General features: G+C 37.9%; 1 protein-coding gene across 1 annotated transcript in view; it reads right to left on the bottom strand.

The window, feature by feature from the left end:
• The window catches only part of RAB3GAP1 (RAB3 GTPase activating protein catalytic subunit 1), a 109,865-nt gene that overhangs the window by 55,115 nt on the left and 34,744 nt on the right, over positions 1-20,006 (bottom strand). Inside the window, exons 6-7 of the mRNA XM_058548869.1 lie at positions 2,490-2,609; positions 1,297-1,462 (exon numbers count right to left, since the gene is read on the bottom strand). Of these exons, the coding sequence (XP_058404852.1) occupies positions 1,297-1,462; positions 2,490-2,609 (286 nt within the window). The remainder of the gene's footprint in view (positions 1-1,296; positions 1,463-2,489; positions 2,610-20,006) is intronic.

Below are 20,006 nucleotides of genomic sequence, written 5' to 3'. Positions count from 1 at the left end.
TGATACTACTTTCTAATATAGTCCATATTGAAATTGTCCCAACCATGTCCTTTATGGCTATTTTGTTTTGATCAAGGATCCAATCAAGGATCACACATTGCATTTAGCTGTTATGTCACTTTAGCCTCCTTTAATCTAAACAGCTCCCAATCTTTGTTTTGCCTCACATGATATTGACATTTTTGAAGAATCTAGGCCAGTTACTTTGCAAAATATGGCTCATTTTGGAAATATGCAATTGTTTCCTCATGTTTTGATTTATGTTAAACATTTCTGGCAGGAATGGCAACACAGGTGATGATATATCCTATTCAATGTATCATACCAGGAGATAACTGATATCAGTTTGTTAATCAAGTTTGATCACTTCAGTGAGATGCGAGTCAACTTAAGCATTCAAGGGGATTATTTCTCTAAGTAGGGGATCTGCTCCACCACTTGCTTATCTGGCTTTGCTCTCTTTTCTAGAGATATTCACAAAGAGCTCCTCGGGCTGGCCCCGTGGCGTAGCGGTTAAGTGTGCACGCTCTGCTGCTGGCGACCCGGGTTCAGCTCCCGGGCGCATACTGACACACCACTTGTCAGGCCATGCTGTGGCGGCACGGATGTTAGCTCAGGGCCAGTCTTCCTCAGCAAAAAGAGGAGGACTGGCATGGATGTTAGCTCAGGGCTGATCTTCCTTACAAAAAAAAAACAAAAAAACAAACAAAGAGCTCCTCAACTTAAACCCTAATTTTTCCCCGAGTAGCACAGGCAAGTCCTCCCTATCTCTGTGATATAGAACATCAAGGATATATTGAGCATCTCATTTAGCCTTACTGCTCTTAGTCACCGAATATAAGCCAGATCAATCTTAAAAATCAAATCAAATGAAGATTTGCAACAAAAGGAAAGGCAACTCAGAATCCCAAGAGTTCGGACCTCAAGGAGCTCATAGTCAAAGCCCCAAACAAGCAGCTACCTGAAGCCCACTCACCTGGGGAAGTTGGCACTATCAGTAATTACTAATATTACTATTAGTGGAGAAAGAGTAGAAAGAGAGAACACAGTAGACAAATGTTGACAAACTAAACAAACAAAATTAGTTTACTCTTTAGTATTAGTACACTAAAAATCTAATTGGATACTTTGTTTCTTTAAACATACATAGTAATTTATGTAGTCAATTACATCTTTCTTCCAAGTAATTACATTACCAATATTATAGAAAAATGTTTCTACATACTCAATAAAATTACCAAATTGCTATTTTTATCTGGATCCCAGATAAGACTGACAATATCAATGCGAACTCACAATCTTTGATTTGAAGATATCCAGCAGACCTGATAAATGAGTGTACTGATTTGGCACTTTTCGAAGATGAACCATTTCAAAATCAGTTCGGACACCAGGACCCTGACATTCTCCCACATACATTCTTCGCCATTTGTGATGAATTTGCACAAAGAGTGGTACCTGGCTGTAGGACATAATTAAACAGGGATAGACTGTAAGTTCAGTAAACACGGAATAACTCCTAAATCTCAAAGTTTTCCACTGTTATATTTTAATCTCAAATATTTAAAAGTACTAAACAAAGAACACTCCACAGACTTATATTTATAACAAAGACACTCTTGGTTCCTTTTCTCCTTATACTAATAAACTGAGTAAACTATCACCTAGCAGCCCTTTGTAGTCAGAAAATTGTTTGAAAATGGCTGAAAGTCATAAAAAAGCAAAATGAAAATGTTCTTGAATGAAAGCAATCTTATCATATTAGCCTTTTCAAACTCATAATAAAACTTGATTCACAGGTATTAAACAATACAAATTAAACCAACATTAGTGGTGAAATATTTGTTACTTTAGCATTTAAAGATACAGTCGATCCTCACAATAATTCACAGATTTGACTCATAATAAAACTTGATTCACAGGTATTAAACAATACAAATTAAACCAACATCAGTGGTGAAATATTTGTTACTTTATCATTTAAAGATACAGTCGATCCTCACAATAATTCACAGATTTCCCTATTTGCAAATTAGCCTACTCTCTAAAATTTATTTGTAACCCCAAAATCAATACTTGCAGCACTTTCACTGTCATTTGCAGACATGAGCAGAACAGCAAAATATTTGACTCAACTAACACACATGTTCCCAGCTGAGGTTGAACAAGGCAATGCTCTGTCTACAAGTTTTAAAATTAGATTTTGTAACAGAATTTAAATAAACTAAACATTTGGAAGCAAAGCACAAAAATAGTACAATTTACTCTTCATTTCAAATGTTTGTTGAATATTTCAGAAGTTTCCCTTTAGAAACGCTCTCCATAAGGTTTTGTTGAGTTTGTCCTTATATACCATATTCCAATATAATAACATACAAGTACTAATCCTAATTATAATCAAAAACCTATCATTAACCATTTTCCTTCATAAATTACAATTAAAAATAGTTTTTAACTCATTGTCCAGGTTTTTCAAAATGCCCACCTACCAGCCAGTGTTTCCCAAAGCAATAGACACAGAACTCAGGAGAAGATTGCATTTAGATTCACTGAGAACAACATCCTTGTTTGCAGCAGGGGCAATCACCACGAACTCTCGCAGTCCATACCTTAAAAAAAAGAATCACTGCCACTAAACAGGAAAACACTTCAGAATACAAAAAAAAACCATTATTTGAAAAACATGAAAAAATTTCCCTGAAGAAAATTTAACAAGTGGTTTGAACAACAGGGGTTTCTTTTTTTTTTTTAAATGGCAACTGAACCTACAACAACCTGAATTTCCTTCCTTTAGTGAAACACGTCCATCGTTCACTTACTATTTCCCTTCTATTCTTTACAAATTAGAAGCAATTTTCTAAAATCATAAAGGAAAAAACATTAAATAACAGTTTTACCTTAAAATTTAAGTTTCCAAGATAAAAGATGAAAGCTAGCACTGAAATCTTGCTTTAATTAACTGATAACATTAAGTCCACTAATGTAGAAAGATAGTTTGACAGATTCCCTAAATGGCAGGAAAATAACTATCAGCCATGATGTACTTGTGCTGTCTAAAAGTGAAAACATGGTTTACTTATGCATCTTAATTAAGGAATTCTTGTGTTGTTCTACTCAATAACACATATTAGATAGGAGTCATAAAATTATCAGAAAATAGCTTACTTTTGCTATGATATCTTACAATAATGAAAACTTCTCATTTAGTTGTCAAGTCCTTCAAAAACCATAAATTTGCAGCCAAACTTTACAAAAATGTAAGGTCAAGTTGGTGATCTTGCCTATTGAAAATTCCTGTCCTATTCACTCCTCAATGTTATTTTTATTTAATAACTTTTTTAAATAAAGAAAATAATTTATGAAAGGCATTACTCACTTGCCAATTCATTTTAACTTTGGATATGTAAAGAGTTATGAATGCTTATTTTTATGAACATCTGCCTCAAGAAATCCCCCAAAGAGCAGTAAATAAAGATTAAATAAAGATTAAAAATTTAAAAAAGACCAACCCATAATTTGTTTATTGCTTAGATGACAAAAATTTATTTCATCTTCTCACCTCGCCTCCACCCTCCTACCTCTGAAATCAAAATTAGTTATGTAGAAGCAGCATCAAATACTGGAAGGAACCCAAAAGTGTGAATTTTAAGCTCTAAAGGTCTTTAAAAATACAGTTTTCTTTTTTCTTTTTTTTTTTTGGTGAGGAAGATTGGCCCTGCGCTAACACCTCTTGCCAATCTTCCTCTATTTTGTATGTGGGTCGCCAGCACAGCATGGCTTCATGAGTGGTGTAGGTCCTCGCCTGGGATCCAAATGCATGAATCCCAGGCTGCCAAAGCAGAGTGCGTGAACTTAATCACTGTGCCATGGGGCCAGCCCCTCTTTTCTCTATTTTTAAAGTCCTCGGAAGAAGGAAAACAAAACAAGTGAACATTTCCCATACCATCCCCTTCATCAGAGTGAAACCACTGTCAACAGTTTCTTGGTTCTTCTTCCAGAAACATTCTGTCTGTCCATGTACCCATGCTATCCTCAAATAAGATCACACTATATATACTTTCTGTATCTTCTTTTCAAAGACTACTCCTCTATGGATGAGCACTTTGTTTCCAGTTTTATGCTGTTGCAACAATACTGCAATTGTCTGTTTCTACAAGTATTACCTGTGGGATAAATTCCTAGAAGTTAAATTGCTGGAAAAAATAACATCTGTATCTTTAGCATTGATAGCTGTTGCCAGACTACCTCCTCCCTCTCCACACATACACAAACTGTGCCAGTGTATACTTCCATTAACAACAAATAAGCCAAACCGAACTGCTTTCTATTTATTTGCAATAAAATCCTATCTTCTACGTCTTTGTTTCCTCTACCTGGAATGTCCCCCTCCCATTCTATTGCCACCACTAAATATCCAAATCTTGATGAATTCTTTTTTTGAAGATTTACCTCAAATACTACCATCACCCCTGTTAAGCATGTTCTCTTCTCTGAATTCTAATGTATTTTTCTTCTTATTACTATTACCTTTAAAAGATCAATATAAGTCATTGATTTACTCTCCATACCAGATCTTTCCACCCTGACACCATACCTTCATCAAGTAAACAAACATTAAGTAAGGGCTTTAAAAAATTAGCAAAAAACAACAACAAAAAAACAAGCAACCAGATTTTAAAGTGGACAAAGGACTTGAACAGACTTTACTCCAAAGAAGACATACAAATGGCAAATAAGCACATGAAAAGATGTGGTCAACATCGCTAATTATGAGGGAAATGTAAGTCAAAACCACAATGAGATACCAATTCACACCCATTAGGATGGCTATTATAAAAAACAAAACAAACAGAAAACAAGTGCCGGCAAGGATATGGAGAAATTAGAACCCTTGAGCATGACTGGTGGGAATGTAAAACAAGATAGCTGGAAAACAGTACAGTGGTTCTTCAAAAATTTAACTAGCAATTCCACATCTGGGCATATACTTGAAAGAATTAAAAGTAGGGACTCAAAGAGATTATTTGAACACCCATGTCCACAGCAGCATTATCCACAATAGCCAAAAGGTGGAAACACCCAAATGTCTATCAAAAGATGAATGGATAAACAAAATGTGGTGTATACATAAAATGAAATATTACCCAGCCTTAAAAAGAAAAGAAATTCTGATACATGCTACAGCATAGATAAACCTTGAAGACATTATGTTAAGTGAAATAAGCCAGTCACAAAAGTATAAACATTGTATGATTCCACTTATATGAGATACGTAGAACAGTCAATATTAGACACAGAAAGTACAATGGTTGCTGCCAGTGCCTGGGAGAGGAAGGAATCAGGAGTTATTGTTTAATGGGAACAGAATTTCAATATGGGATGATGAAAAAGTTCTGGAGATGGATAGCAGTTACAGTTGCACAAAAATGTGAATGTACTTTAATTTTAATTTTTTAAATGGTTAAAATGGTAGATTTTGTTATGTATGTTTTACCACAATAAAAAAAACTAAAACTAGGGGCCGGCCTGGTGGCGCAAGCGGTTAAGTGCGCGCGCTCCGCTGCGGCGGCCCGGGGTTCGCTGGTTCGGATCCCGGGCGCGCACCGACGCACTGCTTGGTGAGCCATGCTGTGGCGGCGTCCCATATAAAGTGGAGGAAGATGGGCACAGATGTTAGCCCAGGGCCGTCTTCCTCAGCAAAAAAAGAGGAGGATTGGCGGATGTTAGCTCAGGGCTGATCTCCTCACAAAAAAAAAAAAAAAACAAAAAAAAAACAAAAAACTAATAAATGAGCAAAACTAACACATATTTTAAAGAATAAGAAATATGAACAGCTAATAATTCTATTAAAAGATGTTCAATCTCACTAGTGACTAGGAAAATAAAAATTAAAACAAGTTATCACTGTTAACCTATTAAATTGGCAAAAAATATAAAATACTGATAAGATGCAGTGTTGGCAAGAGTTCGGGATATGCCACAGGCAGTGGTATAAATTTTTAAAACATTTTTAGAAGGCAAAAAGGCAGAATATATTATATTTAAAATTCAGAAACTTTGAATTAATTAAATCTATAATCTTTATATCTATGCTACAAAAACATTCATATAAATGCACAAAGATATATGTACAATAATGTTAATTATAATAGCTTGTGAAAAACTAGAAACAACCTAAATATCCTTCAACAGAGTAATGGGCAAATAATTACAGTACTCCCCCCCACTATGGAATATTTGGTCATTAAAAAAAAAAGATTTATCTAAATTCACTGACATAAAGGATATCATGAAACGCTGAGAAAAAAATGAATATATATCAGAACAATATGTATAGTAAAATCTCATTTACGAAAGAAAATTCCCAAATCAAAAACACAAAAATACATATACAAATAACTCACATACTCATAAAAAGATATCCAGATGGATATATCCCATATTTCCCATGATTTCCTGCTTGGTTGTCAAAATTAAGAAGTATGAGATGTTTTAGCCTCCTCTTTGTGTGTGTGGAAATGGGGGGGGGGGGGAGAGAATGAGAAAGGTGAATGGGGAGTGTGATAAGATAATGAGATTCATTAATAAATCTTTATATTTCCTACAAGTTTTAGTCTAGCAATCTAAACTTATTAGGAGCTCAAATGTATCAACACAAATAAAAATCCCACTATGGCATTTTTTAATAATAGAACTGTTTTATCTAATAGATTACATATGTATACTAAACATTAAATTTAAATATAAATTTGCTTAGCATCACAACCTCCAACTGAGAAAGACAACACAATCAAACATTCATTTTTGTCTTTTTTTTTTTCCTGAGGAAGATTTGCCCTGAGCTAACATCTGTTGCCAATCTTCCTCTTTTTGCTGAGGAAGATTCGCCCTGAGCTAACACCTGTGCCAATCTTCCTCTATTTCGTATGTGTGTCCCCGCCACAGCACGGCCGCCAACGAGTGGTTTAGGTCTGCGCCCGAGAAGCAAACCTGGGCCACCCAAGTGGAGTGTGCTGAACTTAACCACTAGTTCATGGGGCCAGCCCCAATTTTTGTCTACTTTGTTTTAAGTCACATTCTTCTTTCTTGCTCCAATAAAGACTGGAAGCAACAACAAATAACGAATGTGTAATACATCTGTTGTTAATCTTGCATAGGAAAATGATAAAACCTTGCCACTTACTTTGAATACTATCATTTTACAACTCTTACATGTATTACTTGAGAAAGAAATGATATTCACAGCCTCTTCAAATAGTATAAAGAATATATACATAAAATACTGGACCACCAAAAATGGTAGTGATAAACGAAGAAAAATCCCTTTCTTGGACATATTTAAATACCTAGCATCTACAAAAATACCTGAGAAAATGGAGGTTCTTAAATAAACAATTGCTTTTAAAAATTATTTCTCCCCAGCAATCCTCGGATATTACAATCTGTGTCTTTAACTTACAATCTACTAAGGTTAATTCTGGTACAATCTAGCAATTTTACACAGTATAGCCCCACTCCCTCCCCTCTTCCCTTGTACAATATTATCACGTCATATATATGTTACATGTTATAAACTCAACAATACAATGCTATAATTATTGCTTAAGCGATGTTTTTTTTTAATTAAGAGAATATATGTTTTGTATTTACTAGAGTGTTTCCAATGCTCTTCACTGTTCCTGTGGATCCAAGTTATCACGTTTCTTTTAATACCACCTGTAAAGTAGGTACTGTTTGCAATGAATTCTCTCGGTCTTTGTTTATATGACAAAGTTGCTATTTCACCTTTATTTTTGAAAGAGTTTTGCTGGAAATAGAATTCAAGGTTGACAGTATTTTCTTTCCGCACTCTGAATATGTCACTGCACTGCCCTCTGATCTCCACTGCTTTTGATGAGAAGTCAGCAAATAGTATTGTCCTCTTGTACGTGATGAGTCATTTTTCTCTTGCTGCTTTCAAGACTCTCTTTGTCTCTGGGTTTCAATAAGGTGACTATAATATATCTAGGTGTGGTTCTCTTAGAATATATCCTACTTGGGGTTCATTCAGATTCCTGGGTCCCTAAGCAAATGTTTTTTTCACCAAATCTGAGAAGTTTTCAGCCATTATTTCTTTAAATATTTTTTTTTCCTGCCTCTTTCTGTCTCTTCACCTGGGACTCCATTTATATGTATGCTTTGGAACACCTGATACTGACCCACAGATCTCTGAAGTTCTGTTCATTTTTCTCTAATCTTTTTTCTTTCTGTTCCTTGGACTGGATAATTTCTATTAATCTTTCAAATCCACCAACACTTTTTTCTACCACCTCAGATCTGCTTTTGAGCTTAGCTGGTGAAAGTTTATTTCAATTATACTTTTCAACTCTGAGGATTTCCATTTGGTTCTTTATTATAGTTTCTATCTATTGAGATTTCCTACTTGACTTATTAGTCTATTTTTAATTCTTGGAATACACTTCCCTTAACTCTTTGAACTTGCTTATAATAACTGTTTTGAAGTTAATGCTAAATCCAACATCTGAGCCCACTAAAAGTCCATTTCTACTGTTTTATTCTACTTGCGTATGGGTCACACGTCCCTGAGTGATCTTGTATATCTAGTAATTTGTGGTTGAAAACTACATTTAGATAATATATCGTAGCAAAACCAGTTCTTGTTTTAACTTTTCTGAGGGTTGTTAGTTTCTTTTTTGCTTGTTTGTATTTAGTATCTTGCCCAGACTTAAACTATGCAATCTGTCTCCCCCAATGTGTTCAAGCTACTGATGCCTCTATTCAGTCATTTTATTTTTACTTTTTAGCCTGGCTCCCTAGGGGCTACCCCTTGTCTGTATGGCTTAGTGGTTCAGCCAATAATCTGGGCACAAATAATTTGCTCAAACACCTGAGCCCATAAGGCTTTCATCTTTTGCTGATTAATCTATGTGGGGGGGTTGGGGAGAGTACTGAAAGCTGTGACCAGTTCTCAAGTTTGGGCTCTCCTGCATCTCCCATCCACACGTGTAGTTTCCCTATCATACAGGGATGTGTACACAGTGTATCCAGCTCTTCTATGGCTCTCATACAGGATCTCCCTGCTAAGTTTCTGACTAATCCACCATTCACCTTGAACCAGAACTGCAACCTTGGCCTAGCAAAGGTACAGGTTTTCCCTACTCGTTCTCAATCAAGCTGCTACTTTTAATTGGCAAAGTCACAGGTTTTTGCCCTCCACCCAGAATCAAGTCTGCCCATCTGCCAGCAGAGCTGATGGTTTTCATGGCCAGCCTAGACTGGAAAGTTACAGTTCTCACCAGCAAAGACTGGGGAGGAGAGGGGCAGTAACAGAAACAGCCATAGGTAAAAGGGCCAGAGGCTCCCTCTATTCTTACCTGAAACTCGAGCAGTTTTTCAAGAATAAATGCTTCTCAATGTGGTGTCTGCCTCTGGTTAATTTCCAGTGCCCTAAAATGGTTTTGAAATTTTTTCCAGTTTCATACCTTTTGTTTTTTGCAGAGGAGAATTGCCAACTACTTCATGTTGCCATTACCAGAAGTCATCTGAACATTTACTTTTGAAAGAATAAGAACATTTTACAGGTCCTTAGGGCTATAATACCATTCTCTTAAAACTATCAGGCCTGTTTACATGTTATCTCTTTATATGACCAGCAAAAAAATACATTAAATATTTTTTAAAGCCATCATAATTATTCAACTACACAGTTTACAAGATTGTTTGTAAACTGTTACTTATGTTGTTGCTGCTATTCTGTTGTGATGACCAATAAAGTATGACTGAAGCTGAAAGGCCCAAAGAATAGGCTAGACAAAGGCAAAACCATAGAGACAAAATGTGTCCTCAGTTAAATCCAGCTGTACTTGCAGTGTACTTTTCCAATTTCAGTAGAGCCTCCCCAGGCATGGAGCATTTATGCTCTCACTTTCTGTATTATTTTCATATTGCTGCTTTAACAAATTACCACAAACTTGGTGGCTTAAAACACACAAAATTTATTATCTTATAGTTCTATAGGTCAGAAATCTGACACAAGTCTCACCAGGCTAAAATCAAGTTGTCAGCAAGGCTGTGTTCTTTTTGGGGGCTCCAAGGAAGAATACATTCCTTGCCTTCCCCAGTTTCTAGAGGCTACCCTCATTCCTTGGCTCTTCGCCACATTCCATCTTCAAATCCAGGAACAGTGGGCCAAGTTCTTCTCACATCGCATCACTCTGACACTGACTCTCTTCTGCCTCTTTCTTCCACTTTTAAGAACTCTTGTGATTACACTGGGCCAACCCAGATAATCCAGGATAAATATCTCTATCTTAAGGTCAGTTGATTAGAAAGCCTAATTCCATCTGCTCCCTTGATTCCTTCTTGCTACGGTAACCTATCTTCACAGGTTTTAGGATGTGGGTATTTTTAGGAAGTAGAGAGGCTCATTATCCTGCCTACCACACCTTCTTATTAAAACTTCTGCTCAGGAAGGATCTCATGAATTTACACGTGGGCATAAACGTCTGGTAAGGCTAATGTCTGTGTCATTTCCAAGGCTATTTATTTTATTACAAGGAATAACAATTAATCAAGGGAATAAATCTCTAACGATGGGTTCAGGAACTAGCCATTAGAAGGTATTAAAGAACAGACATATAAGGAGGTGGAGATAAGCATCCAACAAACCACATCATTAAGATCAATTACCTTGCCTAGAACATAAAAACTGATCATGCCATATGCCTTTTAAAGACCAGTTTTACAAAATACTCTTTAAAAAGTCAAACTGAACCTACAAGATATCAAAATAGATATAGGTTGATAAACTTAACTATCAAAATTGAGTATTTGACATGAATGTCAAAACTCTATTTTCTAAAGCTTGATTTGAAAATGTAAGTTAATCATGTATTAATTTTATTTCATTCTGATAGGGTCAATCTATGCTAGCTTTTATATGTATAAATGAATATTTTAGATAATAGTTTTCAAATTTTCAATGTCATTGCTTTAGTATTCACTTTAATTTAAAAAAAGGAAATGTTTATAGGTGAAAACTTCTTGGTATGTTATTCTTCAGTTGCTAAGAAGCATGGCGAGTAATTCATAGCCTTGAAAACTGTGAAAACTATAAAAAGTTTAATTTTTAACAATTACAATAAAAAAATCTATTAAAAAAACAGAACTATGAGAACATTATGAAATCTTTTTAAGATGCCCAGTTCAGATTAGGCCTAAAATACACAGATACCTTCTCATCTTTTGCCATTCTCAACTGTCTGCTGCTATACTCCAGGCTTACCAAACTACTTGCAGATTTCAAATTCTTGTTTTAAACATCATCACCTCTAGGAATGCTCTTCTTCTGCCTTGAATATCTTTTTACCTAACTTCACCTGGCTTATTATCACTTGTCCTTTAGGCTTCAGGCATAGTGTCACCTATTCTGGAAACACTTTCCTGACTTAATCTGTCTGAAAAAGGGGCACCCTCTCTGACAGCATTTATCAACAGTGTTGCCAGCTGTTCCCTCATGTGTCCCCCTACTAATCCCAAAGCTTACTGAGGCAGGGATCATGTTTATCCTTGGTTATCTCAGTAAATGTTAAAAATGTTTGCTTAATAAAAGACATCTACTTTTAATATGCCTAATTTTCGAATAATTCTCATAAATTTGGTTGTTGGCCTTCTGATCTTTAAGATCAAATAGGACATCAGCATCATGGCGGAGTGAGCTTCCCCCACTGAACTCTCCACCTCTAAGACATAACAAAAAGGACATTCATATTCCAAGAGAAGTTATTCACACAACACAAGCGACGTGTGAGGCACCCACGCCACCATACACCTGAAAGCTGAGGTGCTGGAAGCCCCAGAGGAAGTGGAAAGAGGTAAAAAGAGCTCCCTTCCTTCCCCAAGCTCTGTGACCCTGAGACTGAGACCACACGGCTCTGAGGCGGGGGAAGGGGCGGCCCTCCATGGGAAAACACACTCTCCAAGATCCCTCACAGCCTGTGGGGAATAGCCCTACGGAGGGAGCACAACTGTGGCGAAGGTACTTTTGACAAGCTAGCCCTACAAGAGAGCAGAGTGACAGTGAAGTGAGAAACCTCTGGGATCGGGGAGGGGAAAGTAAGCTCCCCACCACCACAACCCGCCCGCCCGGCGCTTCAGCACGGATGCCCTGCAGCCTCAGCTCAGCAGCACTTCAGCTCGGCTCCAGCCCCAGTGCCAGCAGCAGCGGCATGCCCACGCCCCAGCCCCAGAGGCAGCGGCTCCCCAGAGCCCTGGCACTAGCAGTGGCGGCGCCCCAGCGGCTCCAGCGCCCCAGCACCTTGGCCCCAGCGGCTCCGGTTCACCCATGCCATGGCCCCAGCTGCATCAGCTCAACCACGCCCCAGCCACAGCTGCATCCGCTTGACTGTGCCCCACCCCCAGCTCCATCGACTCAACCACGCCCCGGTGCCAGCTGCTTCAGCTTGGCCACACTCAGCCTTCAGCTGATTTGCTGCCAGCTACTTCAGCCCAGCCACACTCCAGTTCTAGCTGTTCCGGCACTCCAGCTGCTTCCGCTCAGCCACACTGAAGCTCAGCCATGCTCTAGTTCCGGCTTCTTCGGCTCACCGTGCCTGAGCTGCAGCTGCTTCGGGCTAGCTGTGCTCCAGTCCCAGCTGTTCCCACGCTCCAGCTCCAGCCGTTCCTGTGCTCCAGCAGCCTCCACTCAGCCACGCTTCAGCTCAGCTGCAGGCCAACCAGAGCACCCGTAGATCGAGGTGGGCACCGAATACACAGCTTCTGACCCCCACCCAGTGGTGGCAAGAGGAAACTGAGACCAGATATTTTCAATATGAGGAAAAATAAGTCAACACCAACAGGCACTAGGCAAAAATAAATTAAATACCCAGACCAAAAGGAAAATGACAAGCACCCATAAATCAACCCTGAAAGCACAGAGATGTACAACCTCAATGACAGAGAATTCAAAATGTCTATCATAAAAAAGCTCAATGAAATACAAGAAAATACAGATAGATAACGCAATGAAATCAGGAATTTTTTCACAAAAGAGACTGAAACTATACAGAAAAACCAATCAGAAATCTTAGAGGTGAAAAGCACAATAGAAGAGATAAAGACAAATCTGGAAGCCTTAAGCATCAGAGCTGACAATATGGAGGAAAGAATTAGCAATATTGAGGACGGCAATGCAGAAATGCTCCAGATGGAGGAGGAAAGAGAACTAAGACTGAAAAGAAATGAAGAAACTCTCCGAGAAATATCCGACTCCATTAGGAAATCCAACATAAGGATTATAGGTGTTCCAGAGGGAGGAGAGAGGGAAAAAGGAGCAGAGAACTTGTTCAAAGAAATAATAGCTGAGAACTTCCCAAACCTGGGGAAAAAGCTGGATATACCAGTGAACGAAATCAACAGATCTCCTAAATACATCAACCTGAAAAGACCTTCTCCAAGGCATATAGTAGTAAAGCTGGAAAAAGTGAATGACAAAGAAAAAATATTAAGGGCAGCTGGACAAAAAAAAAAAAGTACAAAGGAATTCCTATCAGGCTCTCAGCTGATTTCTCGACAGAAACTTTACAGGCTAGGAGACAATGGAACGACATATTCAAAATTCTGAGAGACAAAAACTTTCAGGAAAGAATACTCTATCCAGTGAAAATATCCTTCAGATATGATGGAGAAATAATAATCCCTGATAAAGAAAACCTAAGGGAGTTCATTGCCACAAGACCCCCACTACAAGAAGTGCTCAAGAAGGCCCTCATGCCTGAGGAAAAAAAGAGAAAGGGGATACAAAGTTTTGAACAAGGAGGAAAAGAGGTCAACAAAACCAGAAAAATTGCAGCTCTCTATCAGAATAGATTAGCAAACAATTATAAAACCAAAGATGAAGGGAAGGAAATCACCAAAAACAAATATAACCTCATCACTTTAAACACAAACTCACAACAGAGGAGGGAATAAGTCGTGACAACAATAACTTAGAAGGAAAAAAGGAAAGGATTCAATTGACTTAGTCTAAGGGAATAAGAGGCCATCAGAACATGGACTATCACATCCACAAGATTTTTTATACAAACCTCATGGTAACCACTAACCAAATAATCAGAACAGAGTCACACATGATAAATAAAGAGAAAACTAAGAGATACAGAACTACCAAACTGAATTGGTACTCTGAAACAAGGGACGAAAAGCAAAAGAACCAGAAAATGGGTGATAAAATAGCAACACTAAGCCCTCATATATCAATAATTACCCTAAATGTAAATGGACTGAACTCTCCAATCAAAAGACACAGAGTGGTGGGATAGATTAAAAAACAAGACCCAACAATATGCTGCCTCCAGGAAACACATCTCAACTCTAAAGATAAACACAGGCTCAGAGTGAAAGGATGGAAGACAATAGTCCAAGCTAACGGCAAACAAAAGAAAGCAGATGTTGCCATATTTATATCGGACAAAGGAGACTTCAAGGTAAAACAGGTAATGCGAGACAAAGAGGGGCAATATATAATGATAAAAGAGACACTCCACCAAGAAGACATATCACTTATAAATATATATGCACACAACACAGGAGCACCAAAATACATAAAGCAACTATTAACAAACCCAAAAGGAGATATTAACAACAACACAATAATAGTAGGGGATCTTAACCCCCCATCTTGGATCAATGGATAGATCATCCAGACAGAAAGTCAACAAGGAAATAATGGACTTAAATGAAAAATCTGACAAAACAGACTTAACAGATACACAGAGAACACTCCATCCAGACACAGCTAATTACACATTCTTCTCAAGTGTGCATGGAATATTCTCAAGGATAGACCATATGTTGGGAAACAAGGCATGCCTCTATAAATTTAAGAAGATTGAAATCATAAAAAGCATCTTTTCAAACCATAATGCCGTGAAGGTAGAAATCAACTACAAGAAAAAAACCAGGAAGACGACAAAGATGTAGAGACTAAACAACATGCTACTGAACAACTAATGGATCATTGATGAAATTAAAGGAGAAATCAGATCATATCTGGAGACAAATGAAAATGAAAATACACCACACCAACTCAATGGGATGCAGCAAAAGCGGTCCTGAGAGGGAAACTCATAGCAGTACAGGTCCATTTTAACAAACAAGAAAAAGCCCAAATAAGCAGCCTCAAACTATGCCTAACAGAATTAGAAAAAGAAGAACAAACAAAGCCCAAAGTCAGCAGAAGGAGGGAAATAATAAAATCAGAGCAGAAATAAATGAAATCGAAACCAAAAAAAACAGCAGAAGGGATCCACGAAACAAACAGCTGGTTCTTTGAGAAGATAAATGAAATTGACAAACCCTTAGCCAGACTCACCAAAGAAAAAAGAGAGAAGGCTCAAATAAATGAAATTAGAAATGAAAAAGGAGAAATTACAATGGATACCACAGAAATACAAAGGATTATAAGAGAATACTACGAAAAACCATATGCCAATAGATGGGACAATCTAGAAGAAACAGGGCCGGCCCCGTGGCTTAGTGATTAAGTGTACGTGCTCCGCTACTGGCGGCCCGGGTTCAGATCCCAGGCGCGCACTGACGCATCGCTTCTCTGGCCATGCTGAGGCCGCATCCCACATACAGCAACTAGAAGGACGTGCAACTAGAAGGACGTGCAACTATGTCATACAACTATCTACTGGGGGGTTGGGGGAAAAAAAAAGGAGGAGGATTGGCAATAGATGTTAGCTCAGAGCCGGTCCTCCTCAGCAAAAAGAGGAGGATTAGCATGCATGTTAGCTCAGGGCTGATCTTCTTCACAAAAAAAAAAAAAAAATCTAGAAGAAACTGATAAATTCTTAGACTCATACAACCTCCCAAAAACTGAATCAAGAAATAGAGAACCTGAATAGACCAATCACAAGTAAAGAGATTGAAACAGTAACCAAAAACCTCCCCAAAAATCAAGTCCAGAACCAGACAGCTTCTCTGGAGAATTTTACCAAACATTCAAAGATTTAATACCCATCCTTCTCAAACTATTCCAAAAAATAGAGGAACATGGAACACTTCCCAACACATTCTATGAGGCCAACATCACCCTGATACCAAAGCCAGACAAGGACAATACCAAGAAGGAAAACTACAGACCAATATTCCTCATGAACATAGATGCAAAAAGCCTCAACAAAATCTGGCAAACCAGATACAGCAATATATTAAAAGGATCATACACCATGATCAAGTGGAATTTATACCAAGGACACAGGGATGGTTCAACATCCACAAATCAATGTGATACACCACATTAACAAAATGAGGAATAAAAACCACATGATCATCTCAATAGACACAGAGAAAGCATTTGACAAGATCCAACATCCATTTATGATAAAACTCTCAATAAAATGGTATAGCAGCAAAGTACTTCAACATAATAAAGGCCATATATGACAAACCCACAGCCAACATCATACTCAATGGGGAAAAACTGAAAGCCACCCCTCTGAGAACAGGAACAAAACAAGCGTGCCCACTCTCATCACTCTTATTCAACATAGTACTGGAGGTTTTGGCCAAAGCAATTAGGCAAGAAAAAGGAATAAAAGGAATAAAAATAGGCAACAAAGAAGTGAAACTCTCGCTGTTTGCAGATGACATGATCTTATATATAGAAAACCCTAAAGAATCCATTGGAAAACTATTTGAAATAATCAACAACTATAGCAAAGTTGAAGAGTACAAAATCAACTTACAGAAATCAGTTTCATTTCTATATGCCAACAATGAACTAATAGAAAGAGAACTCAAGAAGACAATCCCATTTATAATTACAACAAAAAGAATAAAATATCTAGGAATAAATTTAACAAAGAAAGTGACAGACCCATACAATGAAAACGATAAGACATTATTGAGTGAAATCAATGATGACATAAAGAAATGGAAAAATATTCCATGCACATAGATTCGAAGAATAAACATAGTTAAAACGTCCATACTACCTAAAGCAATCTACAGAGTCAATGCAATCCCAATCAGAATCCCAAGGACATTCTTCACGGAAATAGAACAAAGAATACTAAAATTCATATGGGGCAACAAAAGACCCCAAATAACTAAAGCAACCTTGAGAAAAAAGAACAAAGCTGGAGGCATCACAATCCCTGACTTCAAAACATACTACAAAGTGACAGTAATCAAAACAGCATGGTACTGGTACAAAAACAGACACACAGATCAATGGAACAGAATTGAAAGCCCAGAAATAAAACCTCACATCTATGCGTAGCTAATCTTCAACAAGGAGCTAAGAACATACAATGGAGAAAGGAAAGTCTCTTCAATAAATGGTGCTGAGAAAACTGGACAGCCACTTGCAAAAGAATGAAAGCAGACCATCTTCTTTCACCACACACAAAAATTAACTCAAAATGGATCAAAGACCTAAAAGTGAGACCTGAAACTATAAAATTCCTAAAGGAAAACATAGGCAGTACACTATTTGTCATCAGTCATAAGGGGATCTGTTCAAATTCCATGTCTACTCGGACAAGGGAAACAAAAGAAAAAATAAACAAGTGGGACTTTATCAGATTAAAGAGCTTCCACAAGGCAAATGAAACTAGGATCAAAATGAATAGGCAACCAACCAACTGGGAAAAAACATTTGCAAACCATATATCTGACAAGGGGTTAATCTTCAAAATATACAGAGAACACATACAACTCAACAACAAAAAATACAAACAACCTGATCAAAAAATGGGCAGAGGAAATGAACAGACACTTCTCCAAAGAAGCTATACAGATGGCCAACAGGCATATGAAAAGATGCTCAACATCACTAATCATCAGGGAAATGCAAATCAAAACCACACTAAGATATCATCTTACACCGTTAGAATGGCTATAATCACCAAGAAAAAAACAACAAATGCTGGAGAGGCTGTGGAGAAACGGGAACCCTAATTCACAGCTGGTGGGAATGCAAATTGGTGCAGCCTCTATGGAAAACAGTATGGAGATTCCTCAAAAAATTAAATATAGAAATACCTTATGATCCAGCTATCCCACTACTGGGTATCTACCCAATGAACCTGAAATCAACAATCCAAAGAGGCTTATGCACCCTTATGTTCATTGCAGCATTATTCACTACAGCCAAGACCTGGAAGCAACCCAAGTGTCCCTTGACTGATGAGTGGATAAAGAAGATGTGGTATATATATACAACGGAATACTACTCAGCCATAAAAAAAGACAGAATCATCCCATTTCCAACAACATGGATGGACCTGGTGGGTATTATGTTAAGTGAAATAAGCCAGAAAGAGAAAGACAAACAGTGCATGTTTTCACTCATAAGTGGAAGATAAACCAACACACAGCAGAAAGAACTGTTTAGTGGTTACCAGGGGCAAGGGGGTGAGGGGTGGGCACAAGGGGTGAAGGGATGCATTTATATGGTGACTGATAAACAACAATGTACAACAAAAATTTCACAATAAAGAAAAAAAAAGAAAGATCAAATTAAAAAAAATGAAAGTGATATGGCAGGTTGACATGACACGGATTCGTTCTTCCCCCAAAACACACCAAAATACCTGATAAAATACAACGTTTTTAAAATACATAGCTGAACTTGAAAGAATAAAAAGAAGATTCCTGGGGCCGGCCCAGTGGCACAAGCGGTTAAACACATGCACTCCGCTTCAGCGGCCCAGAATTCACAGGTTTGGATCCTGGGCGCGCACCAACACAGCGCTTGTCAAGTCATGCTGTGGCAGCATCCCATATAAAGTAGAGAAAGATGGGCAGGCATGTTAGCTCAGGGCTGACCTTCCTCAGCAAAAAGAGGAGGATTGGCAACAGATGTAACTCAGGGCTGATCTTCCTCACACACACACAAAAAGATTCCTGGGTGACAGAAACAAAGAGGAAACTGAAAGGCAGAAGCAAGCATGCAAGGTGACTCTGAAGAAACTCAGGGGATTATAAACTCTGGATACAGGTTCTAACAGCTAGGGACTGGGGACTGGGATTTTACAGGGTAAACCTCTAGCTGCTAAAAGCCTGTAAGTATGACTTGCAGAGATGTCTGCAAAACTGACCATGCTTTGACAGACTAGAGACTGAGAACGACAGAAGAAAAGTTTATGTCTGAAAATACCACGTATTTTAGCCTAGCAGTAATAATGTGAATTATATAACTCTGAGATTGATAAAGTATACCCAGCCCACGGCAGGTGGTCTCTGGCATGTATCCAGACTAGGCTGTGTGCAAGAATACCCCAGCCTCATAATAAATATAAATAAGGTGAGCTCTGGAAACTATGCTTCCAGAAGCAATATCACTCAGATGTTACCATTCACAACTGTGCCCTTGTTTATGAGGAACTGGGAGTAGGAAGCTGCATATCTTTTCGATGACGTCACCAATCTCCCTACAAAGTAACCTAAACACACCAGCTTCCTTCTGTATCCTTTAGATTTATTCAAGCATTGTCTGTGCATGGACTTGCCACCAATTAAATCAATGGCCCCTCAGGGATATGAGTGTACATGAGGCAAAAAGCTAGAACTGAGACTTCTGCTTAAAGCCTGGACCCTAGAAGGGACCACCACCTCAATAAAATGAGAACTCCAGGCCCAGCTGGTTTTAATGGCAAATTCTACCAAACACTTAAAGAAGATAACATCAATTTTACACACTCTCTTTCAGAAAATAGAAGAGAACAAAATACTTCCCAACTCACATTATGAGGCTAGCACTTCTTTGATACCAAAACCAAAGTATTAGAAAACTAAAGACCAACATTCCTCATGAAAATAGACAATAAAGTCCTCAACAAAATATTACATATCAAATCCAGCAATATATATAAGCACAAATACAAATTACACCACAAAGAAGTGGGGTTTATCTTGGGAATGCAAAGTTAGTTAGATATCCAAAAATCAATCAATGTAATCACCATATTAAAAATCTAGGGGCCAGCCTAGTGGTG

Source organism: Diceros bicornis, chromosome 10, assembly GCF_020826845.1.
Source record: "Diceros bicornis minor isolate mBicDic1 chromosome 10, mDicBic1.mat.cur, whole genome shotgun sequence".
In the NCBI taxonomy this organism is placed as follows: domain Eukaryota; kingdom Metazoa; phylum Chordata; class Mammalia; order Perissodactyla; family Rhinocerotidae; genus Diceros; species Diceros bicornis.
The sequence above is the reverse complement of the archived record's forward strand: the minus strand, read 5'-3'. Positions and strand labels throughout refer to the sequence as shown.